Raw genomic sequence first — 26,425 nt, forward strand, 5'->3', positions numbered from 1 at the left:
GTAGGCAATGTAGCTTGCAGTAGAGAAAAAAAAAATCCAGGACGTTATGGTTTGGACATTAAGAACAACAGTTCTGGAAATGCTTCCTCTTTCTAAGGCTTTGCACAGTATCCCTTTGTATTTGGCTGAACACATTTTACTTTCTGCAAAGGACAAATCAGCCCCAAGTAAGGATGTTGTTCCTACCTCACAGAATTCATTGCAGTTATTAAGTTAGGGGCAAAACAAAGATAATATGATTGAATTATCCTAAAACTCAACTCCACAGCTATATTTATTTCAATATACATTGTCAATGTCCTAAGATATCCTCAGATACAAATATTTTCTTTCTCACTGTTAAAACTAATGCAATTTCTACACAAGTTTGATACAATTCTACGGAAGATATTCCTGGACCATGCTGAAATTTGATATGTATATTAAAACTATATACAATTTATTTCTATAAATAGTTATTCTATAATCTTCAAAAATAAAGTAGGAGTATTGATTAATACTCTCAATGACAGCATATCTTAGGATGGCTAGAAAATACAAACCTTTCATCATCCATTTCTAAGCTGGATTCACTTTCTGACAGTTGCCTGCAGAGTGCTTCCCTACGCTCCATTTCCCTCTGTAATTTTCTTTGAAGTCTCAAGTTTTCTTCTCTCATATGTCGCTCCTCTTCTAAATATTGTGCCATCTTCTCTGAATCTGAAATTCAGAATTTTGTTAAAATTCGATTAAAATTCAATTTCACAGTCGGGCAAATACGTTGTGCCAAATTTTACTCCAGTACTTCAAGAATAAAGGTTTTGAAAACGCTCAGGATGGGTCACTCAAAATTCTTCATCTCTAAGTCATTAGTTCAAAGCCTAATTCAGAACAGTAGCTACTGAAATAAGTTAATGGTTAACAGCAAATTTGGAAATAAAAAGTAAAAAGCTAAAAAAGTTTTAAGTATTTACTTAAATAAATTTGAAAGAAAGGAAAAAAAGTCATGAAGAAAATAAAAAAACCAAAACCATAAAGAAGAAGTACAATGAATCCTGCTCCATTAAACTACTGTTATTCCATGTTTACAAAGAATTTGGTGGGACACACAGAAGGAACTATTTTAAAGGTATATTTCTATTTCAAAGAAGGAAACATACAACAAATTCTGAAACCCCAAACACTCAGTCTTGTACTGAATTGCTACCTTGTGTCTTCTGTAGCATTCTTTTGATTATACATTTTATTGTAGAGATTGGCCAGCAGAACACGTACAGATATTAAAAGCCAACAAATGCCCTTTCCATCAAAGGGTATTTTGAGTTTGCAATTCTAAACAAGTTCAGCGAACATCACTTATATGGCTGGTATATCACATGCTATTTAAAGTGATAAAAACCAAATTATGGAAAGCTATGAAGCATTTTGACAGATTATTTAAGTAAAATAGAACATCTGATGAAGACTTAGACAATGAATTTTGTGAGGCGTTTTAATGTTTGATGAAGTTTACAGTTAATTCCTTGATATTAAAAAAATTACTATGATTCATCATGCTTTGTGATCATTTCTTTATGCAGTACTCTTCAGTCAAAATAATATTTCTGTTTTAGAAGACTATTCCCAAACTATCAACAATACGTGATTTATCTCTCTTCTGTGGAAATATCACTTCTAAATATAACAGTATCACTTACTTAAAATTATTAATATACCAAACCAGTTCTTAGACTAGAAGCATGTGCTTCAGGAATACAAAATGTAATAGCAATATCAGAATCTAGTACATAAACTATATTAAGCATAAAGCATATAATAAATATATAACTACTAATATATAAAATGTCATTATAATAGAGGTTCTCCAACAACCACATACGCCAAACACCAAACTGAAAACCACATTTCAGTTTCATCTTCTGCTTGTAGGCTGTTGTATCAGTATTGCTATTCATACTACAGCTCTGTTTAATCTGCTCACAAAGGGAAAGGAGTACTTCTAAAGCTAGATCATATTTTCAATAAGAATTTGACTTTAAATGCTTTAAATTTTTACTCACAGTAATTAAAAAAGAAACACTGAAAATAATAAAAAATACTTGAAATTCATTAGGATAGATTTGCAAAAAGAGTACTTTAAATCTAAGGCCTTGCTCTTGTTCTGAAGTTCAGTAAGTGAAGGCTGCAGTGCAGAATTAACAAGTACAGAGATTAGCAGTATTTACCTTCTTTTAACTGACACAAATAATTAATATCACAAACTTACGCACAAGGCCTCTGCATCATCTCTGTCTTTAAGGAAGGCCATTGCCTCTGGCAAGCTATTTCTCTAAATGGAGGTCGAGATATTTCCTTTAGCCTGTCATCATCAGCACACTGGAGGGGGAGAATATTGTCTATGTCCCACTCGCCTCAATGTTTCTGTCTATATGGTTAGGTATCTATTTACCTATCAATTGGAATATAATGATATTGACTAGGAAACCAGGCAGAACTGATGAGACTAGGATAGAAATTTTAGATTTAGCATGAAGGAATTAAAGATTGACATTGCAAAGATCACAGGAAGACACAAGCAACCTCCCTGCCAGCTGAGATCCTGTGCTCAGAGCTGTAACCCTCTCCTCTTGAAAGGCAGGGGAAAAAGCAGGCTTTCCACTTGTGGTCAAGGGTCCACAACACTTTTCACAACAGAAGTACAAGGACTTCTCTTTATTCTGTCCACCTTCGAAGTGATCTTTCATAGGTAAGAAGAAAATAAGTTTATATGTTCTGCTATATTGTGGCATGAAATAGCTGCTTGGACAATTACGTCTAACACAGCTAGAAGTATTTAAAGGTAACTTCAATCATTAACAAGTGGAATTCTTATATACAACAACTTTATTTTTCTAGCTGTTAACTTTTACAAAGTAGGTGATGAGTATGAAAAATCTGTATGCTGAAATACTGATTCTGAAGAAAAGAGAAAGATAGAAATATTTTTTCTGGCCCAAAATATTCAAGAAGAATTTGTCAATTCTTCCAGACACCCTTTTGTAAAGCTAAAAATCCCCAAACTGCAATATAAATATATCAACAAGCAATGATACTACAATTATGAAAATGTTTTAATCCAAACCTACCTTATTTTTTTCCACTTCTACCTGAAATTCAAACTCATGAAAGTCTACATAAAAATCTTACACTAAACAAACTTAAAAAGATTTAAAACAAGTTGTTTACTCACGCTGTAACTGTGCAGCCCTCAGTTGTTTCTTTAACCTCTCCACTTCATTCTTTAAAAATCTGATATGTCTCATCATATTTTCTGGAGAATCTATCTCCATTGATATGTCTCTGGGTGATGGTGGAGCAGATACTGGCTGGTCTAATTTCTCCTGCAAAATTCTGTGTGAAAAACAATTGAAACTTTACCTTAAATTCTAAGGAAAAGAAAACCCCTTAGATCCCCCAGAAAGCCACTGCAATGATTCTGACAGGTATGTAAGATTTATTTTAAACAGGAGAGAATTTTTGGAAGATTTATAATGTTTTCCTTTTTAACACAAAATAAAAAAAGGTAAATTTTAGAAAATCTGTCTGTGCTTAGACAACAAAATAGTCAGACACTCTTAAGTATTTCTGGATACAGTTCAGGAAAAACACATTCTGGACTATTTATATATATTTACCTCAGTTTTATACTCAAGTGCTACTTATTCCACAATATCATTTCTAAGCAAATTCATTTAATCTCTTATGAGTTTTAAAATTTATGTTCTTAGACGAAGAACACACATTTGAGATTAAAAGATGAATAAAGTATGTCTGTGGTGAAACACAAGCTTTTCTGAGTTTCACCATTACCAAAAGAAAAAAATTCACATTTTGTGAAGCATAGTCATAGTCTCACTTTTTTTTTTTTCTCTTCTGGTTCCCCCCCCCCACCCCCCCTTTTTTTTTTTAATCTCCAAACAAAGGTATTTCACGCAGTCAAGATTTCAAATACCTCAAATAACTGACTGTGAACTCAGGAGTAATGAACTTCTCTTACAATGAAATATGCATTTGGTAGGTATGTTCTAAGTGATGAGTTAACATTATGAAGTATTTTTCAGCCTGAAAGCATGAAACTGTTCTTCACTAGAAACACATTAATTGGCCAGATCCAGCCCTGCCCTGAAGAGCAGGGACAGCACTACGCAAGCACAACCCTTTGCATGGCCTAGTATCCACATGCACCATACAAAGTGGTACTAAAGCATGGTGTGGCTCCACCATAGCTCCTCATAAGAAGGCACACAGTCCCAGATAAATTAAACCTGAAATGGTTTGACTTAAGGCTTTAAATCTAAGATGCACAAAAATCCTACCAGAGGCCTATCCCACCACAGATAGATTTACCACTGTTGAATTTCACACGTAGCTCTTCAGAGCACCTTCCACACAGCAGGGCTCTGTAAAATATAACTACAAAACCTACAGTTCACCTAGGCTCAGGTGTTTTCTGAGGCCCCAGTCAAAGAGTGAGAAAATCAGTAACACAACTGTCCTTAAACATGTAAAAGAAAATAAGGTATTAACCACCTCTTCTCCCCTACACACCCCCAAAATCAGAGTACTTTTAACATGCCATTAAAAAGAGGGTTGCTCTGATACATATTTTTCATCTTAGCTACCCCAGGAAGATAAAGTCTCACTGTCTTCTATTGAAGAAGTGGCAGGAAGTCTCAACTACATGAGTGCACGCTACTGACAAAAAGCTGAAGTTTTCTTCGAGCCGATAAGGAAAAAAACAAGAGCTTCTCACATAACAAATACACTAACATTTTATCTGGGCCGTGAATATAATGCTGACCCAAAACCAGATCCTTTAAAAAGAGTCTATTAGTAGTTGAAAAAATTCAGCAAATTCCTTCGAGCTTTCCTGGGTCATTTCCACTCAGGTGAAATGAAACCATTCAGTTTCATTTGCTTTAAGCAATCAGGGGTGTGGCATCATGAAAACAAGGAGCTTTACAACTGTTTTAATTTCTAGGTTTTCACAGATTAAACAACTCTTACAAGACAGAGGTGAACATATTTAATCCAGAGCATTATGTATTAAACTATCTCTCTCACAGTAACAAACACACTGCAACAAGACAAACCGTTTTTCTGCTTCAAGCTTATCCATCCTCTTCCAGAGACGATTCACTAGTGCTTCTTGTTCTTGTTCCAAAGTATTTTCAAGGTCAATCTTCTCACGTCTCAGCTGAAAAGGAAAAACAATTCATGAAAATGATGTAAAGAAATTTTTTTGCAAGGAACTGTCATTAGGAAAGATCACCGTTACCATTTTACATGATGCTCTATGACAGCTAGAAGGTGAAAAGAAAAATCAGGCACAACACACTGGTCACAGAGCCAGTGAAAAATCAAGAAATTAAGGAGTTGCACAGTTGTCCCCTCCTTAACAGCCATTTTTCCGATAGAACTTGTCTCCTGTTGTCTCTGGCCAATAAGGAGAAGCTCGAAACCTGGACACATGGTCATTGATGACATAACAAGACTGTTCAAAGACATGTCCTAACACACATGTCTCTGACGTTCAAACTGAATTTACCGTCCACTACACCAACATTTATTCTTTCTAAAAAGTTTAGACTTTTTTAGTGGAAGGATCACAGTTAAGCAAGCCAGAAATGGAAGAGAAGCCACGTTTGCATTGGGTTAGATAAACAGTGATTTAAAAATAGTAAAGAAAAAACTATGTTAACTCCCTTAAGTGTTTCTGTATCAACACTTACTATCAGAAACAAAAATGTATCTATCCTAGCAAAGGCTTTATAGAAGTAAATGCTTAACTTGACATTATTCCCATTCACTTACCGCGTGAACAAACATTCTTGATTCTACTATAAGTTAATAAAAGCTACTAATATCATGTAGAAGCACACAAAGAAATATATTATTAGTATTTTAGTACAAATGCAATGGAAATATTAATATGAATAGAATACAAAGAGGCACAGCTGATCTAGCTCAGTAACATTGGCAGCTGAACTCCAGAAGTTAGCAATAACGAAACATACGGGAATAGATCAACACCTTTACAGGTGGGAAAGAGCATGGAGGTTATTTTTTGTAGCCAAGCTTTAGTTTACACTCACCACTTTCCTGATGGGCAAATCCCACATAACAAAATGGAAAGACTGAAAACAGATTAAATTATTTCTTCGTGCATTTACTGCATCATGAGGTGAAGTGCTGTTACAGCATCTAAATCTGTAAGGGCTCTGTGCTAACCACTAAATTAATATCGAGATACCCAAACAAAATATAAACTTACGCACTTCAGGTAACAGTGCAAGTTTAAACTTTCTTCTTTAAAGCTTAGAGGTTTTAGTTACTGTAAGTAAAAACAGACCTGTACTGATGAGTAATAGGGAACATAATTAGAAAAAGACTGTTTAGTAAATCTTTCCATGTCTGAGTTTCCAGATGTACATTAACAGTTGAGGGAACTTAGGTACGTTTCAAGTCAGGAGTAACATGCTTCAGCCACACACAAGGGATGACAATCTGAATCCTGACCAACACTTTGTTCCCCACACCAGCAGAAGCTGAAGCGGTGCTGGAGTGGTACAAAGGCAAAGGGCTCAGCCCCGGGTGAAACAGGGCACTTTGCCCTACGGCACTGCCCATTAGCCAGTTTGGCCAGTACCCGGGGCTGACAGCGTTCAGAGGGAAGTACATAGACAAAATGTTCTGGGAATCCACACACACATATTACCAACACACAGGTCTTCACTACATTGCGTAGCTATCTACATAAACATCTGATGAAAAAGTTTTCACTGCAGATCACTACTTCTGCAGCAATGTTTTTCGCATCACTTCACTGCAGCAGGGTTTAGACTCACCTGCTCCGACATAATTTTTTTACAACTATGTTATTGATCTAACACCAAAGAAACCCACAAAAACATACTGATGAAAATTAATCCATTTAAAATCATTTAATGGTAGGATGAAGAGCATACTGGAATTTGAAGACAGAGTAAATTACTTATACCTTTGGCTTTGAAAACACTAAGATTACATTTAGTATTATAGCAAACATCACCAAGGAGTCCATTAATTAGAAATCTGTATGTAGGTGAGCAAGGCCAACAGCAAAGTCAAATCATCAGCAACAATATGCAAATGAGCCTTGTGTTGTGCCCTGAAGGCTGACAGACATGCTTTGATTAAACACCAAAGAAACTGGCTTGTGAAACAGAGATCTAAAACTCCACATTTCCAGCAGTATGAAAACATACTGGACACATGTATCTTCTTTTCCCGATCTTGACTGTTGTCCCAGTTCCTCCCAGTGTCAGGATATTGAAGTTTTGAGGATGAACACCTTGAATTGAACCTACAGGAGAAGCAACTGCAGTGTCCTGACCAGAGCTGTGAATTCACAGAATAGGTGTATTTGTTTTGTACTATGTAGTTGTAAGTGTACTTTGAAATATAGCCTAACTTGAGTCAACGAACGTGTTAGGAATGTGATAATATTCTGAACTAAAATATGCAGGATTAGATCATATCTCAAGACCAAATCAACATCTCTGTCAATACTATGTCATTCTATATGGGTTCAAAGTTACACTCTAATCAAACATGACTTACTCTTTACCATCACAAGAGGGAAATGAGGAAGTATTGGTTGCTTTTTTGGACCTTAATCTTCCTTTCAGAGAAAAATCCCCTTTAACCTTCCTGACTATCCAATTGTGTTTATTCTCATCTCTCTCTCTTCCATACATACACTTAACTTTACCTTAAATGCAGCTAAAATATCAATTGTCTGTGTATTCCTGGATTACCACTTTTTCAGTCTTCTTGACAACTTATTAACAAACACAACTGTTCCCTCTTGAAATGGAGATCTTCCAAATGAAAGTTGATTATGATCAACTAAGCCCACTATCCCAAATTTCACTTCTCTGCTTCTCATCTGCCCCTCCCCCTCTATAGCCTTAATTCTTTGCTGCTCTCCAAGAATATCTTTCCTGAAGATTTTACATATCTCATTTCCTTCTCCTTTCAAAGAAGCAGACATAGGAGACTATTATTAGCACTTTAGTTCTTATTTCTCATCTCCTAACTGCATCAATCCTAGTTTCTCACTGCACTGTATGAAACAGAAAAGCAATTAAAGAGTAACAGCAAGATTACATAAACTTGGCCTCTGTAGGACAAAACTGACAGCTATTTATTTCCTATCAAACCACTGAACTGTAACACAGAACATTATTGCTCACTTTAACTCAGACATTCAGTTAACAAAATAGTCACATGTTACAAATTTCTTCAGCATTAGCCTTCAGAGAAGAATGTTCTGCCACTTCAAGCTGACTTAAGGAAATTGTCAGGTCACATTTGAACCCTAAGATCCAACTTAGCTTTTTATTTTGGAATAACATTTTTTGCAGCCATCACTACTACAAACTCGTTACCTGTCGATCACCTGTGGCAAAAGCAGCTCAGATGACAGAAAGCAAAGGAGGAAGGACACAAAGCATAGATAATTCATTTTCCATATTCTAGAAACAGTAGTTTAGTGAACATACGTTTTAACTATCTGCTCACTGATTACAGTGATAGGTCTAGTAATGCAGATTATGTTCAAAGCATTGAAATACTCCTTCCAAGCCCTGTTTAACAGGTCTTCCAAAGGTTATGCTGAAGCATTGTTGCAATCTCTATTAAACACACATGGAATTAAAGAAGAAAGGCAACATTAGTCTGCTCGCAACTTTTGGTTGCTTCTTGCTAGGTATGGCACACGCCTCAAAGGCTGTTGTTTCAGCTGATTAATTAGCACAATAAGCTTTGTTTTTTTCCTAAAATTGTGTAAGAGAAGAAAGCATGCTGAAGTTTAAAGTAATTTGAGATTTATCATACCTTACTCTAAGAGAAAACAAAACTCTACATTCCATTACCTATAAATACACATGGAATTTCTAAGTAAAACTGACAGCCAAATTTAACACTTTCATAAAGTTTTCAAAGTCAGACATTTGAGAGAAAGGCCTTCAAGCCTCCATGCTTTTTGAACAACCTAATGCTGACATTCAAATGTGGCAATAAATTTCAAATTTTATGACTTCATAAGTCTGTCTGCCCAGAACAATGATATGAAATTCAACACCATTAGATTTCAGCTGTGTCTCATGCTAACGTTTCAAAAACTAAAACAGATTAGTATGTAAGCTTACTTTGCATTTTGATTAAGTGGCCACCACCACCACCTTGTGGCTAAAATAGTTCTTTCAATCTCACATTAATTTCCATGCTGGTTAAGGATTTGCCGGCAACTACATCTTCCTATCTTTCTATTTTTCAATTTGTTCCATAGATCTCTCCATACAGAAAGTTAGCATAAGAATCAAGAAACAAATTTCATGATTAAGATAGGCATTAATTAATTTATCCACAATGTCAACAGAAACAGGAGAGTCATACAAAACCGGTAGAAATTCAGATTACCAGGAACAAAAAAAATCCACATCTGGTAAGAGCAAGAAACCACACAGAAATAACGCAATATATTTATAACACCCAAATTATTGGACTTCCACAAGCCAAAAAACCTGAAGTTCTTTAACAAGCTCATATGTTTCATCAGTTTGCCTTTTAAGTCAAAAGGACTCCTACTAACGCCACTGAGATGCTTTGACGCACATGCCTAAAATTAGAAAAAAAGAGCAGTCCCAACGTCTAAAATTCCAGTGGAAACATGACCAAAAGAAATGGTATTTTATCTCTGCAGTTTTCATAACTTTCTAGGGAGAAAGGGAGTTGGTTGTAGTTGAATCCCAAATCTTTTTAAGTATACATACAGCTGACATCTCACAGTTCAAGTCCTGCGCTATCCAAGCTGCCAGAAAAAGATGACCCAGAGCACAACTAGACCACATACTGTTTACTGTTGTGCTTAACCGCTATCAGTCTTTCTCACTAGCTGCTTGAGAATGGAAGCTGATGAACAGCAACAGGAAGCATCACTTACAAAAAAGCTGCATTCGCAAAACTCACAGCTGTCCAGCAGACAGGAAGGCCTGCAGTAATGCTACTAAAAGTTGTAATGGCCATGGAAAAAAAAAGTAATCAAAGTTTCTCATAATAGATTATGTTAATAAATTACTGCTTTGAAAGTCAAACTGACTTTTCTATATTCTTGATACTGGCCAGTTTCTTCCCCACTTAAAAAATTAAGTCAAATCTAACACAAAACAAGTACTATTTTTTTTCCAGAATCCCTTATTTTATAGTCATATAATTCTGAAAGTAAAGAGTTACCTGCTCCAGGGTGAGCTGCTTTGAAATGGTATCATTTTCCAGTTTTTTAATTTTCTTCATCAGCTTGTTCACTTGGAATTCCTGTTCTTGCTCTAAATGCTGCTCCAATTCAGCTTTCTCATGCTGCAGCTAAAAATGTAGGAGACATAGGAGTATTTTAAACACACAATGTATGAAACATTATGCACCTTTTATAGATTTAGACATGTTTATTCTTACTGCACATTAAATTATGTACTGATAATTCTTCTCAAAAGATCCCAAGTCCTTCAAAAAGCAACATTTTAAACTGTGTTCCATTTACAAAGCAGATGGAAGTAAACTAGAGTTCCAAATATTTAGTAAAGTCAAAACAAAATAGACACACTATATATAGCATATAGAATAATAATAGAATTTTCTAAATTAAAAAATATATACCATAATGTTTACAAAAGCATTAATTTTAATCTAAATGCATCATCTCAAGAGCATCCAAAGCATAAAATGCAGGTCTTGCACCACTTCCTTCTCCCAGGCAGCTGAAAGCTTAAGATCATGACTGAAATGATACTACAGAAACTGCTGTACAACAAGACAGTGAAAAAAAAAAAAAAGAAGAAAAAATATCTGGTTTCTACTCCTATGCTATCAAGAATCAAAATATTTTGATGACATAAAAACATTGGCTATTTCAAATCGATGTTATATAATTTCTTAACACTCAAGGAAAATACTTTCAGCTAGTATTTCCCGTGAAAAAAATCTTCACTCTCAAAGCTCTCAGGCAGATAGAAACACACCCCCACCCCCCCCATTTTAACATAAATTATGGCTTGGAATAGAGTCACTTTTAACATTCAAGTCAAAATCACAACGGAATCCCTCTAAGACAGGAATCCAAGTCTTCCTGTGGATAAAAATAGCATGACTGGCACCACGGTACAAACAGGTGGATTTGACTTATGGAAAAGCAAATGTCATCAAAAGACAACAGTGTAATTACACCTTGCTCTGGCCATCCACTGAAAATTGCAGGCACTTTTTTCCACCTGCTTATTTTCTACGCCAGTTCTTCTGACTATCATGTAACAATACCTAAGATCACAGTGTTTAAACGACTCAGGAAAATCTGAGGAAGTAGGGAAACACCTCAGAGTCACGGACATAAGTCAAGGTTGCTGGATAGCCACAATGAAGAAATATACTTTGATTTTAAAACAAGCTAAAATTGCTAGTCCATTAATTCACTTTCTTGTGTTGCTGTTTAGAGACAAAATGGCCTGTGAAGTGCAGCCTGGCAGAGAGTTCAGAGCAGAAAGGCTTGTGTGGAGAGAGGACAAGGCAAACAGTAACTACTTGACAATACACTCATGGGAGAAGTTTGCAGTTTAACTGTGTTTTCAGGCTTTATCAATTCTGAGATTTAATTTTTCACAAATTAAAATAAACACCAGAAAAGTAATTAAAAAATGAGATTTATTCCTTTCACTTACTAAATTACAGTATATTTTCCAAAACCCCTAACACTCATGGAAAATTCCCATGCACTTGAGCAAGACACCTAGACTCCATAAGCACTAAGATTATCATGGCAGCTCTTGATCAGGAAATTAGGTTAAACTGTCTAGTTGGAAATAAAGCCATTTCATTTCTTGTTTGAGAATTTACAGGGCTGCTAAGTGAGATTTTCATTAGAAGAAAAATTTATATTCACACTTCTAAATCAAAATACTGTTCGTGTATTTCGATAATCAAAAATTTGAAGCTTCTTAATTCCATATTGAAGTTAAGCTTGGTTGGAAAAAAACAGCTTTAATATGAAAAGGATGCTACTTAGTCTCACAACTCTGTAAAGCCCTCTCCCTTCCTTTCCCACCACTATGCAGCAGCTACAGTTTAAGACTGAAGACAGTCAAAGAGCCCAAGGTGCAAACAGCATATGGATTACCACCTAGCCTAAGGTATTTGCTGTATGTTTATTACTTCATTTTGCTAAGCTAGATACAATTTTTCACCTAACAAAAAAATTAGCCAGTTGCTTATAGTTAGCAAATTAAACTGCAAAAAAGCACATAGCCAGAATCTCTTACTCAGCCTAAAGCCAGATGCTGCCAACAGAAAGCGCGTAGTTGGGGACTGCTGGCGTTTGCAGACAGCCCAGTGAGTCAGGCAGATCATACAGATATATGAAGGCACCTCAAACCAACTTAATAACAAATACTGTTTCCTGCTCCAGTGCTTCATGCATATGTAACTACAGTATTATTTAAAACAAACTGAGCTGCAATAGGGTCATCTTGCTTGTCGAATCATTCCTTTTAAAGCTTGCTGGAATTTCCATCACACAGGAAACAATATGGTTTACTCATTAGATCTGTGGCTGCTGTTTAGGACTCACCAAACCCTACCGCAGGAGTGTGAAAATACTGCAGCCAAAGGACCAAGTGAAGACAGGAGAGATCTATTACAGGAGTATCTTCTGTTCTGATTTTAACAAATACACCAGAAAGCAAACTGACTGAGCAAGAAACCCACACTTTCCCCTTGAGCGCTAGAAGGGGGATTACAATATGAAAACCTCCCTACTTTATTGTGTTACTCCCCTCCACCCTTTCACCTTTGTTATTCAAAGTGGGAGAAAAATACTAATAACACACCCTAAAATATATATTAAAGGTGCCTGTCACTCATAATTGGGTAAAATAATTTTCCCTTTTAATTGGCTTTCATCACAAAACCAAAACAAATCAAAACAAACAGGTTAATGCTGAAACCCTAACACTCAAAACCAGAACTGTTAACAATGAGAAAATATCCACAGGTAAAACACTGGTGGATAGTGTTTATTTTACTTAGTAAAGAAAGAGAGTATTTTCAAACTGTTTTTAATTTTATGCAATTACAGTAACAACTATTTACAGATACACTTACAGATGCCAGCTAAAGTGAAGGAAAAAATGTGTTAGAATGTGTCACCTTGATGACAAAATCTTATAGACCCTGAATTGCCTATGAAAACTTTAGGAGACACAGCGGGGGAATTTTCAACCACGTAAGATCAGAGATGGGTTTTGTGCAAGAGACAGCTAATACTTTAAAGCAAGAATGGGGCTATCACATATAAAGCTTAGCAGCAGAAAGAGTGCATGTGTTAGTTCACATAAGTCTTACACAGCTACAGTAATATCCTCTCTCTACAGAAATGTTTCCTGATAAAAGGTAGGACCGCATTTACCTTACTTCCTCACTGTACTGACTTACTCTGGGACAGCAGCAAGTGTTTTTAAGAAATAATGGAGCTAATGGATGAAGTTCCCCTTAAAAAACCCACAACCCTCATTTATCCCTCAGACTATGACCTTGTACATTGTACTGAACAGTCTATTTTTAGCATTCCAGCCCTCAAAAGTTGTCCAATTCCTCCTTTGCTGCATCCTGAAAGTTCTATTTATTAACACATTTGTATCAGCAGTTTGCCTCCTCTTTATGTCCAGATGTTCATCAAATAAATGATAGATGAGCTCACTCTGTTTATTCTGCACAATGGCATTTGCATTCTTGAGCTGACACATCGTATTTTGGAGAGCAGGAAGGGTAATAGCTTATGTTTATAGATTTATAATTTTTGAAAGAATTATCAAGAATCAGACTTACATGAGACAGTTCCTTATAGCCTCCCAATTACTTAATCTGCCTCACTAGACATTATGCTATTATCTTGGTATGTCATAACATTTTACTTTCAAGGACAGACACTTGGACCAATTTGCACTTCCAAACATGTAAGGGTATTGAAAAAAATTAAAAGTCTGTATTTACTTTCGAAGAACAATCGACTTTGCAAGTTCAAACAATATTAAAAATTAATTATTCTTTTGAGGAGCCTTGTTTCACCAAAATTTAAGTTTTGCTACTTCAAATTTCAAAACACTAACTCAACGAGTCCATGTCCACAGCTGCAAGAATAGAGCCCACCTCAAAACACTTCTAATGATACTCTGCAAAATATTACTACCATTCTATAATGACATGAGATTGAGAACTCTATAAAAATATTGTTCCATACGTTCCAAAGACTTAGGTAGACAAAAATTTAATTAAGTACATGGGAAAACACAGTGAATGTATATAAGTCTTATAAGAACTTTATCAGGAATGTATATGATGAAAAGCTTTTATTTCCTCCAAAACGTCTGTTGAATGTGCTCCTTCATCTCTGCAGCATTCAGCCCAGAAATTGAAAAATTATGCAAATCAAAAGGAATTTATCTAGTAAGTGTATACTTATTTGCTGGGCTTGTAGAGGCAGTAAAAATTAATGCCACACAGTTATAAACATGTATCATCAAGCAATGGTATGGCACCAGAAAGCCTGGCAACAGGAAGACTAACACACCTTTTATGTGCTACTGTGTATGTTTAGAACCAGTCTCGCATATAGTAAAACATTTCAAAATTAATTTCTTACAGTACTGAAAACTTGGCGTAACACTGTGTTTTATAATAATAATGTGCATCATGCTGAACTGGGAAATTCTTGTTAGGCTGTTAGTGAGGAGTGCTGCAGCTCGTGCTCTGGCAGACAGCTTTCACATTTAAAACATTTTAACATTCTGGGAGCTCATTCCAGATGCCACTCTGAATGCAATGCATAAGCCCCTACAATTGCAACAAACAAAGGTTTGACAAAGGAAAAAACCACACAGGCTTATGAAGAAAGTCCCTCTGCTAGATGGCTTTCAGTTGAATAATATAGCAGTAATTTTGAAACAGTCACAGACTAGTAAATACTCAAAAAATTAGACTACAAATCATATGCGCCCCTCCCTCTGTTCCAAAAGGCAGTTTTAGACAAAACAGATACATGTGCATGGATTTTGAGTCTAGTTCCAGGTCAGACCAATGTTGCCGGGCAAACACAGTTATTAAGAGTTTAACCCCAAATAGCAAAGAACAGTGGAGCAACTAATTACTGCCCACACTTCCACTGGAGACTACATATTTCTGGTTAAGTCATCATACAAAGTCTGCACCTACTTTAGCTACAATGATCTCCACAGCAAAGATACCAAAAATGGAAGTGGGCATTTATCAATTCGTTATTACCCTTATAACTGCCTCACCAGTCTTGCATCCTCTAATAATGACAGCATTACTATATTCTAGTAGGTAATGGTACTGGCACTCACAGATTTCAGGAAATTCAAGAAAGTAAATTGTACTTAACTTTGTGTCTGAAAAACATTACTCAGGAACTGAGCTCTACACCTGTGTAACAGGAAAAGTATCCCAAACTAGAAAAGATAGAGTAATAAATACTAAGCTGACCATGTGACGTGCTAATAATGCCCTCTCTTCTAGAAAACAAGTTTATTTGTAATATAAGGAGTTTCTCAGATTTTGTTTGACGGTCTACATGAGTATAATTTCCAGGATTCATAACTGAAGAATCAAAACTTCTAAACAACAGACAAGCTTACAGCAAACAAAATCAATGTCAGTATTATTTTCAGCTCTTTGCTACTTAGGAAAATTGCCTGCAACTCACCAATATTCTAATATCAACTTACTAAATCCATGACCACTATAGAGATAGAAAATTATTTTTGTGGAAACACTGTAATATTCAAATGCTTTCTAATCCTACAGGTAAACTCATGAGGGGAATGGACCATTTCCTTTGTGTAATTTACAAGCCACTGAACACATTACTAGTGTTTAGAAGAATATATTAATACACTTTTTTGCATTTCACAGCAAGTTTATTGCATCAAATGAGATCTGCATTCAGCATACACACAAACAGAACAGTTTTAATATTAAACTGACTGCTTTAAAATGAACAAGTCCTCCACCTGTACTGCAAGTCTTGAGCCACTGTAAAGGTATGAAGTCACCCAGACGTATTGCCTACAAAAATCTGCTGACCAGGCAGATTCCTTTGCCATAGTTCAAAATATGCTTTGTACTAGAGTGTTGATATATCCCTTATCTCTCCTCTGTGCACTGTAGTTAACAGGTGAACCTGTAAGCATGATATTCCACACTACTCACCCTCCACAGCCACGCATAACTGCTAGCAACATCAACAGGATGTTGACAGTTGTTCTCTTTTTCAAGTAAGCTGGGTTAATATTTATATAGAGGACAAACTCACAATTGCTTTCCAAAAACTGCTACCTAATGATGCTGAGAGAAATTACACAGTTTTAGGACTAACAATTTGGAACACAGGTGCATTTAAGAATTGTTACTTTTTAAAATCTTCTTGTTGACAAGACCATATTTATCAAATGCTAAATGAGGCTTACAGGAAGGGCACATGAAATGTAAGGTTGTAGACCAAGGTACTGTTTAATAAAAGCAGACAGTGGTCAGAATTTTACCTCCATATTATTGTAGTTATGGCTGTGTAGATACTTCCTTTCAGCAGAAATTTGCAGCTTGTCTAGTGAAAGCTAGATAATATTTATGGGATGAAGCTGAATCCCAAATTGAGAATTTTCTCCAGATGCCGTACAAAAGGCAAGAGTAACTTCACTAGTTTTACACTTGCATTCCGTTTCAGATATATGTGCTTTTCTGAATCCTTCTCTCACTAGTATGAAGTTACACCCTTTAAGGGTTTCCAATGGATAAACAGCATAATGCCCTTGCATATTTCACACATTACAATTGAGAATAGCAGATTGTTACCTTTTTCCTTAATCTGGGGCAAGAGTCAAAGGATACTTTGAAAGTCCATAGCAGAAAAGAATAAAAATTAATTATAGTTTTAGGTTGACAAGAAGCTTATATTTCTCTTTGTAATGTGTGAACCTATTTTGCATAGTATTAGTAATTTAAGAACTGTGAAAGATACAGCTTTAAAGCAATCTGATTAAATTCCACGAAAAAGGCAAAGCATATTTTAAGCAATTACTAGATACAGCAATTTAGTTGCTGCAGAACTTGTGCAGTACAAATTTGTGTGTAAGGTCCTTATATGAGTTTAAAAGCCTTCAGGCAAATCAGTGTAAATTCATGCTTTTACTTTTAAATTAAGTTTTACTTTGCTCTACATAATGTCTGGTACAGTCCCAGGTAACCTGGTTCTGTAACTGATTTCTGCATAACCCCTTCAATTAAACAACATGGCTTAACATACCATTTCTCTCTTCACTGAAGAGACTTTAGTGGAAAGCTTTTTCTATAGTGATATAGATATATATAGATATAGATATATATAGATATATAGTGATTCTTCAATTAGAAAAGAACACTCAATACCCCTGTTTTACTGCCATCTGCTTCTCTGTTTTGCGTGAAATGTATGACTTTGAAGCCAAACATACACCTTATTCAGAAACATTTTTGTCATTCTTCAGGAACAGCAAGGGGAGATAGTAATACCAGATCAAGGATATTTTATCTTGATGCTTAACTTACTCTGTGGTAACAGGCATCAAATAGACAGAGTCATAGAAGTCCCAGTTTTCAGTAACAAAAGCATCAGATGGGATTAGCTCTAATATTCTTTCCAAACTGTATTTACTAACTGTAGGGATAAACATCCCATAAGTCTCACAGCTGCAGAACATAAGAAATCCTTACGACATACAAATTAGGTTCTTTAAATTTAATTTTTCATGACAAAGCTTCTAAGTATTGGCATGAAAAAAGCCACAGTGGACCACACCAAACATTCACCTACCTTAGCACCCTGTCTCCTACAGAGGCCAAAGGCAGGTATTTAGGAAGTCCATCAGAACAACGCAAGCATGTACAACACTTCCAACAAATATTACCCACTTTCCAAACATTAGCAGCTTGGGTAATGAAAAGAAGTTTCTCTGCCATAACTTGTCCCAGTATCTTCAACATTTTACTTTTAGCACTCAACTGATGTGTCTGAATTCAAGAGAATCAACCGTTTTGTTGAAAGTATGGATAAACTTACAGATAAAGTCTCCTTCAAGCACTGCCGCACATTCTTGTATATAAAGTTTAATATTTCAGGACTCCTGTTAAATACCAAATACTCCAGATAAAAGTGTCTGTTTCACTGACTTTTTAAATTAATCAGTAACTCTCTTCTGTAAGACAGTTAACATTTACTTTAAGCTACATCCATTTCTTTGCATCTCCATACAAACTTTCAGGTTCTCAACAATATGAGTTTACAAATCCAAACTTTAAAGCAACATATTAAAAAATGCCTACTCACTACACTTCTTGTACTTTGCTTTTATCAAGTGTCAGCTTTAGAACAGCTACAGCCTGACCACATCCCTCTGACTGCAGTCATGCTAACAAAAAAAGTTCAGCTACCAGTTGGTCCTGAGGCTCCTGCGAGAAACATCAATAAAGGCACCAATTACCTGCATCAATTTTCTTGAAAGCTCATTAGTGAGAAATTCCTCTTCCTTTTCATAGTTTACTGCAAGTGTTTCTTTTTCCTTCTGCAAAGCTTGAATCTTCTTAAACAGAGTATTACTGATGAATTCCTCTTCCTGCTCTGCCCTTGCTTGCTGTGAAATAAAGACAGATTTAAGAAAACAGTGAGCAAGCTTCCACATTAAAAGTTGGATTATTCCATTACCCTTTACATGCCACACACCTCTTTTTTTTAATCTTCCCAACTGTCCTGGAGAACAGTAGGCTAGATCTAAGTGCCGTTACCATCCCCATTTGTAACATTATAGCACCTTGCTTCCTTTTTTGTTCCCCATCTTCCAACCTGAGTAACTACACTGGTGCTTTGAAGTGGCGTCTCTCCAACGAAATGCACGAACTCCTCAACATTTTAAACTCATAAAAGCATTACTGATTCACAGATACCTACTTTTACCTACTCTGTCCCTGAAAACAAACTCCTCTCTGAATGTTCTTCATTACAATCTGAAGCACAACTCTGAGACTGCTGCATTCAGCACCATGCCTTCTGGATCCTTTATAGTGCAGCCCTTCTTTCTATGAGTTAAAATAATGCATTTATTCTTTCACCCAGTTATGCCTTGCCTCTGAGCTGCAATATCACAGCTCATCTCACAAGGGTTTCTACAAAGCCACCAGCCCAGGAAAAAACACATATTACTTCTCAGAACTGTTACTTCACTACCGACATCATCGACTTTACAAAATGCCATGCAGTAGCTTTACCCTGAGGATTTCCAAATTACACAAGAGAGCTACTCTGGAAATCTTCCCCATGAAGAACCACTAAAGACTACCATTTCCATTTCAGCACTCCCCTAGCACCTAGGGACTGCTCCACAGAAAGCCAGCTTGTGAGCTTGCTCCTCACATTCCCTACAGTTCAGATGTTTGTATAGGTTTTTAACGTACATATTAGAAAATTGATAAATGCAATACAGAAATTATCTTTTGGAAGTGTGCTCTAAAAGGACATGAAGGGTATTTCCAATGAGCAAATGAAAGGTCACAGCTACAAACGGGTAGAGCCAACCCTTAATTCCACTATCCAAACAGAGCCCAGAACAACAGAATGACAGAAATAAAGAATTGCCAACCCACCACATTTAACAAATGAGACAATGTAGTTTTGAGGAATGTTTTCATCCTCTGCAATGAAATCCACATCACCTGAACTGCAGGTTTGTGATCTGCCCTGATTCTAATAAAATTATACCAGTTTATAGCTTACAATATGTAAAGATTCAGTAAGTTTTATTTCAGTAAAATTCGACAGAGGAAAATAAGAACTGAAACAAACACATAATTAGAATTTTGCTGAAAGTTTAGTTCCATAATCTTCTGCCCAAAATGTGCCAAAATAACCATCTCTTTATCCATATTGTACATTGGAAAATGCTCAAAAGATTTCATTATGTCAGTGATTGTTAACTGGAATGATATATTCCCTAGCAGTCCAAGAGTCAATTACTTCAACAGAGACACCTTCCATGCCTACAAAAGTTACTTAAAGAACATAAACTCTTTAATTCCTTCTCTTCACATCTTTATCCCTGCCTTCTTGTGTCTTTTCCCATCTCTATTGCTCTTTTCTTGGCTCTTTCTTACTACCTGTCTGCCACTAGCTCCCTTCTCCCTGTCACCAGCTGAGCTGGCACAAACTCAACCTGGAAAAAAAAGAAAAAAAAAGATAAAGAAAAGATCAGGCACAGCTTATTAGCTTAGGTCCTGCACAATACCTCTGCTCTAACGTTGTGCAACTCTATAGCAGAGAACCGCTACCCCAGCACATTCAGCATCGGTCTTATGACTTGCCAGATCAAGGCACTGCAGAGTTGTCCGAGAACTCTGAAGAAATGCTGAATTGTCAGCTCACATCTCAGAGGATTAAAACTTGAGGAATCTAACTAATCTCAGTAACATCATCTATCACTTTCTAAATGTGGCTTTTACTTAGAGCTACTAGCAATCTTGCACCTTCAGAGACATTTTGGAACAGAGTAAACAAGTCAAATTGCAAGGGTTCATTGTCCTCAAATTGTTAAAATTCATGCATGCTATTCCAAAATCAACTCCTCCATTGCCTTCACTACACGGGATTTCTACTGGTGTCTGCTTTTCAATGGTTCAGACAATAAAAGACAGTAACAGAGACCAAGCTTACCTAAAATTAAATTAGAAAGCACTGGGTTGAACCAAAGAATCGGGGTATTTCTACTTTATTTTCTGTTCATTTCTAACTTGCACAGATTTGTTCTGCTCATACTTTGCACCAATCAAAAGCTCTAAAATCACATTATTACAGCACCAAGACTGCACAACACTTCACAGACAGATCTTGGTGTTACATTAATGATGGGTGCTTAGGCCAACATGAACACAGGCTGCCAAGATCCCAGCCCACTCCTAGCCAAACAGCAATGCCCCTCCTTTGTGCTTGCACAGGTGCTCCTGTGGCCAGGCAGCAGGCCAGCACAGGCAGAAGGAGACACCCAAAACCTAATCCTTTCCCTTCCTCCCCCCATTTTTCTTTCCTGGATCCGCTTCCTAAACTGGCATACCACACAGGCAGAGTGCTGGCACGCGGAAACAATGAACAGCCACAACTTAGACCTGTTTAAACTGCGCTGCCACAACCCCCTTTGCCTACACCATGCAGGACACCAGCTTGCATTCAACTGGCTCAAAGGAAAAGCCGAGTATGATTACATCTGCCTCCATTACACAAAGAATGTATTTCTCAACTGAAAAACAACAGGAACCTGAAAAATCTAAGTATGAAGTGTAAGTTCCAGATATCCACAAATCATATTTAATACAATGAATGTCCACTTAAATTACCCAAGGGTCAGCAAATTCAACAAACTTTTTAATAAAAAAATAATCATACATTCCTGTATTTCTTCTAAATCCATGTAATTTAATTCTGAAACTTTCTCTTCATCTTGTTATCCATTACCTGCAGATAGTTCAATTATCCTAAGTAATAAAATCATTCATGTTTACCTTAATATGGCCTACAAATCTTGCAATCTGTTACTCATTCAGCCCATAATCAAACTGATGTTGTAAAACACTCATTTAAAAAATTCAGGTTTTAATCCTATTTCTTGTACAGACTCTGCCACTATAATATTTTTCGCACGTGTATACATTGTCTTTCCATATGGATAATCTGCCTTTTTATTACATAACTGCATTTGAAAAGAGGCTCTGATATGAGCAGCAAAAAAAGAGAAACAGAGCATGGAAATCAGAGACAGTAGGTCTTCTATGAGGGTACAGAGTTTTGGGGTTTTTTTCCTCTATTATTCATGTAACATTCAACATCCAAAAACACTAACAGCAATTTACTCTGTTTCTGTGCATTGTATTACAAAATAAATTGCTAAGGTGCTGAGTGATATAAAATGATAACACCTGATCAAGTCAGTCTCTGGAAACCTGAAACAAGCACAGATTGTCCACCACAGATTTTCTGCATAACCACAGTCACATCCACCTGTCTACTACGTCTCAAAACTCCACGTATAGCTAACTCAGAGTATTTCGTGGATGCATCCACTACGGAAAATCTGTTATTATTGTGGTCAAGATCATAAATGGCAAAGACTATCATGTTATTTTGCATGAAATCAAGAATGAAGAGGGGGGAAAAAAGCACCTCATGCACATAAAACACACATTCTCTTCCTATTTTCTAGCAAGTAAAATCCTATTACTTCTACTGTGCTAGCACATGAAATCCTGATCCTAATAGAGCCAATGTGTGAAGTTGCAAAAATCTGTCCTTGTGAACTTACAATCCAATCAGCAAATATAAAAAGAATTAAGAAACATCTTTCTCCTAAACTTCATATAGTAACTGAGTATCACACTGAGTGAATCTCATTAGAATTTATTTTTCTACATGCTGTATATACTAGCATAAACTGTGAAATTTTAGTGTTAAAATCTTTTTCTGCTTTCAGTTCTTCCTGTAAATACACCTTTAGCAGATCAACTTCACACTGCTAGATTTCCCTCTGCCCTCTTGCTCCTAGTACCTGCAGCAGCTTCTGCTTACAGTGGGATCTCTCTTTGTCACTGGACCATTCCCCAACCACATTGCCCTAGCGGCACTACTTTATGAAGGAGCAAAATCCAGTATTTCCGATGAAGCATCAGCTTGAACACAGTGGAATAACAAAAAATAAATTATATAATATAAGAAGAATAATAAAACAAATAACAGCTCCCCTTCTTCCCCCATGTAGCTCTTCTAAATGCTTCATAAACCTTCCTGATACCGCACAGTAAGTAAGCAGGTTCAACAGTCACAATTAATACCTGCTCCTTAGTCAGTATCACTACAATATTAATCAGTGATTTGACACAAACAAGTTCATAGAATCATAGAATGGTTTGGGTTGGAAGGGACCTTAAAGATCATCTAGTCCAACCTCTTGCACTTTATTTTCAGCTCTCACTTCAGACACGATTTCAGTAACAAGTGTTTCACAAACTGCTCCAGTCACCTACACTCGGTCCACCTGAGCACCAGATGCCAAGCATGCCCAGCTTGCATGCTGGCAAAGCACCACCTGTCTCCAGTACCATCCAGAGTAGACGTGACACTAGATTTCAGCGGATCTTGTTGGAGGCAGTCTACCAAGCACTGTTTTGATCTAATCCACTCTTGAAGGTCCCTCACCTCTAAGGCAATTCATCCATCTTTTTATGGGGCAATTTCTGTTGACAGGACCCTATGGACAATATAAGCCTGCAGATGGAGCTGAAGAGTAGTTTAAACGGGTTGCTGTACACAAGAAACTCAATCTTAGCTACTGAATATAGACTGAAAGGTTGGGTCAGCTTAGGGAAGAGATGATCTCAGTTGCTGCACATGTTACACTGAACTAAAGCTGTCACTTCAGAAAACAGTCTTTCCAAAAGTCCTACTAAAAAATACAATGAAGTAAAAAGGGCGTGAAGTACAGAAAGTTACAGTGGCATGATTTTAGAATATGTAGTTCTTGTATAAAATAAAATCTAAGTTTCCCAGTTCTCCTGAAATACACACTCCTCCAGCAGTACTATCTCAAGTTACTGCTCTGGCTGTACTTTCTGGAACCAGTTTAAAATGGTACGGAAAACTACTGGTTTACAAATATGATTAAATATTCCAATGAGCTGATACTGTTCCCTTACAGGAGGAACTTTTACACTGCAGCTCTCCCAGGCTGGAGCTATTTTTTCCTATGAAACTTCCAGCTGCACCTTAAACAAGCACACTGCATGCAATGTGCTTTTCAGACAAGGAGAAATATGAACGACACCAAGAAAAGAAGGCAACAGTAACTCAAGAGACTAACAGCTCACACTACTGCCAACTATCGCAACTGCCCAGCAGCACCCTTCTACCTCTAAAGGCTGAAGGACAAGGAACTTTGACCAAAGTCCTAGTATGACATGGGTGCAGCCTTCCCCCCAAGTAAAGGTACCTTTTTCAGCTGGGTCTGCAGAGAAAAAGAGAGTGAATGTTCTCGCGGTTAAAGTGGTGAGCTGGAATTCAAGTTCTGGGTTCAATTTGTAGTGTGATTTCCTGCTTAATCTATGGCAACCCCCAGGGTCGCTTCCTCAGTTCCGAAATAAAAGTACTTGTTTCATTTGTATTTTTTCTTTTTTTTTTTTTTCTTTTCCTTTCTTTAAGATGCATTTTTAGGAGTAACAGAGGTACACTAATAGCAGAAGCATGTGGTTTTATCTTCGGGTATACTCAATACATATATATATATATAAAAATATATACAAACTTTGGTTTTTTTAAAAAACCCACAAACTTACAAGCTCAGATGTTATTTCCAAACCCCACTAACTGTGAAAAAAAATAAACAATAATTAAGATCAGTGTTGAACCTCAGCCTGATTACTTCAGCTACTCTAAATGTTACCTGTCATGCAACATTAAAGTCACATGCAGAACTACCTCAAAACCCAACTCCCTATTACATTTCAGCTATTCAGTAGATAAGTTCTGCTGTAAGAGAGGAAAAATAGGTATGTGCTTTTCATTATAATAATAAAAGAACACTTGTATGATAGGTAATTATTTAAAGGGTATATAAGGTATATAAGAGTTCCTTTTAATCTCCATTTACAGTTGGAAATTTTCTCTCCCCTTTATTCATCCCCCGCCTCCTTTTTAAAAGGTCAGTCTAGCTTTGGCTGGACATGTCAAAATGCTTCTGTCACAACACTCCTACTGCTAACTCCAGTCACAGCAAGTTTTTCACTCGATGCCTACCCAGTGATCCAGCACATTGCCATATGAATCCGCAGTGGTCACAGACTGACTAGAGAAACGAGCAGAGTCAAATGACAGAAGACTTACATTTTACTTCCAAGTCAGATTTAACCGTGATCACATGTTTTCAGCTTAACATCCCTCATGCCTTATGAGAATTTCTCTCAAAAAATCATTTACCTTCAAGACATAGGTGCATATGTCTTGTGCTCTGGAAAGCCACACAAGGAATAGCCCTTTAAAAGAGCCCTCATAACTGACCAGCTTCTTAAACACAGAAATTCAGCAGTATTCATACATGCTAAATAATCTCTAACCATCAGCAATGAAGTAAACCGGTTGATGGTATGCAATTCCATTCCACTTCAGGTTTGTAAACACTTAAAATAGCTTCTCTCTCTACATTGTGATGCTGACTTGCAAGAAACTTGCAGAACTGAAACATACAAGTGGTGAAAACGAAATAAGCAAGTTATGAAAACAGGGCTCATTTCACAAACAAATATTTATAAAATTAATGCATTTGGTTCACTACAAACAAGCTATAACAAGCAATATGAAATTCATAACACAATCAATTCCTGAATTTACTTAAATAATTTAAATGCCTTCCTTCAAAAGAGATTAAAAAAACATTAGCGTACTCTCGTCAAGGGTTTTTACTATATCAAAATACTGGCATTAAACAGTTAATACAAATGCAGCATGTGAAAAAGCCACACTTTCTGTGACAAAAAAATTTCAAGATAGAGTCTAGAAAAATGTGTCAAACCTCAAATGACTTTTACTTCACAGTTTAACTATGACCACATGCTGTTTTGCAAGTTTTAATGTAATTAAGGGCTATATGTTAATAATGCACCACAAAGGAAAGGTAGCAAGGTTGTACAGGCAAATATTAAACATTTCCTTTTTTAATCGCGTGATGTTACAACCTTAACAATCTGACTACTCATTCGATACATGCTTATAGCACTCATTTTTCTGTTGCTTAAACATCATCATGTAGAACAAGCTCCCAGACAGTTATCAGGGCTGGAGTCTCTGCTTCCAGTACACAAGAGCTGTAACCTGAGCCAACAGAAGTTACAAGCTAAGGCAGGAATGACCTAGCAGGAAAATTAAATCTAGCCCACAGACCTTTCCAAATGGCTCTATTTCATGAGGCTGTTTCTCCGTCTCATCACTGCACATGCACACAAAGTATACATTTCCTGCACTTCTTGCGTTTTCAGTAGCAGATTTCCAACGCATGTGTAAAATAAGTATGGTGCATACAAGCAACAAGTCCAGCTCTCCCAAGTCCTCAAGTTCACTGCATACTAGCAAAATATTTCTTCAAGATACATGTTAAATGTTCATCAGAAAGATCGCAATGACTGCACACGCAAACACAGCCTGGAAGGCACTAAGAATGGGGCCGTATTACACAGCTCCATTCTGAGC

The 26,425-nt window shown here is 36.6% G+C and overlaps 1 protein-coding gene across 5 annotated transcripts in view; it reads right to left on the reverse strand.

Moving 5' to 3' along the window:
• The window catches only part of CCDC6 (coiled-coil domain containing 6), a 54,255-nt gene that overhangs the window by 14,757 nt on the left and 13,073 nt on the right, over positions 1-26,425 (reverse strand). For 4 of the 5 annotated variants that reach the window (XR_008745434.1, XM_055793701.1, XM_055793703.1 and 1 more), the window contains exons 2-6: positions 18,639-18,788; positions 10,297-10,425; positions 5,112-5,215; positions 3,209-3,369; positions 543-699 (exon numbers count right to left, since the gene is read on the reverse strand). Coding sequence is in view for 4 of the 5 variants with exons in the window: in XM_055793701.1 (XP_055649676.1) it covers positions 543-699; positions 3,209-3,369; positions 5,112-5,215; positions 10,297-10,425; positions 18,639-18,788 (701 nt within the window). In the remaining variant the exon portion in view is untranslated. Of the gene's footprint in view, positions 1-542; positions 700-3,208; positions 3,370-5,111; positions 5,216-10,296; positions 10,426-18,638; positions 18,789-25,296; positions 25,395-26,425 lie in introns of those variants that run through there. The other variant, XM_005236862.4, reaches the window with a different exon arrangement.

The sequence above is a fragment of the Falco peregrinus genome, chromosome 1, assembly GCF_023634155.1.
Source record: "Falco peregrinus isolate bFalPer1 chromosome 1, bFalPer1.pri, whole genome shotgun sequence".
NCBI classification, from domain to species: domain Eukaryota; kingdom Metazoa; phylum Chordata; class Aves; order Falconiformes; family Falconidae; genus Falco; species Falco peregrinus.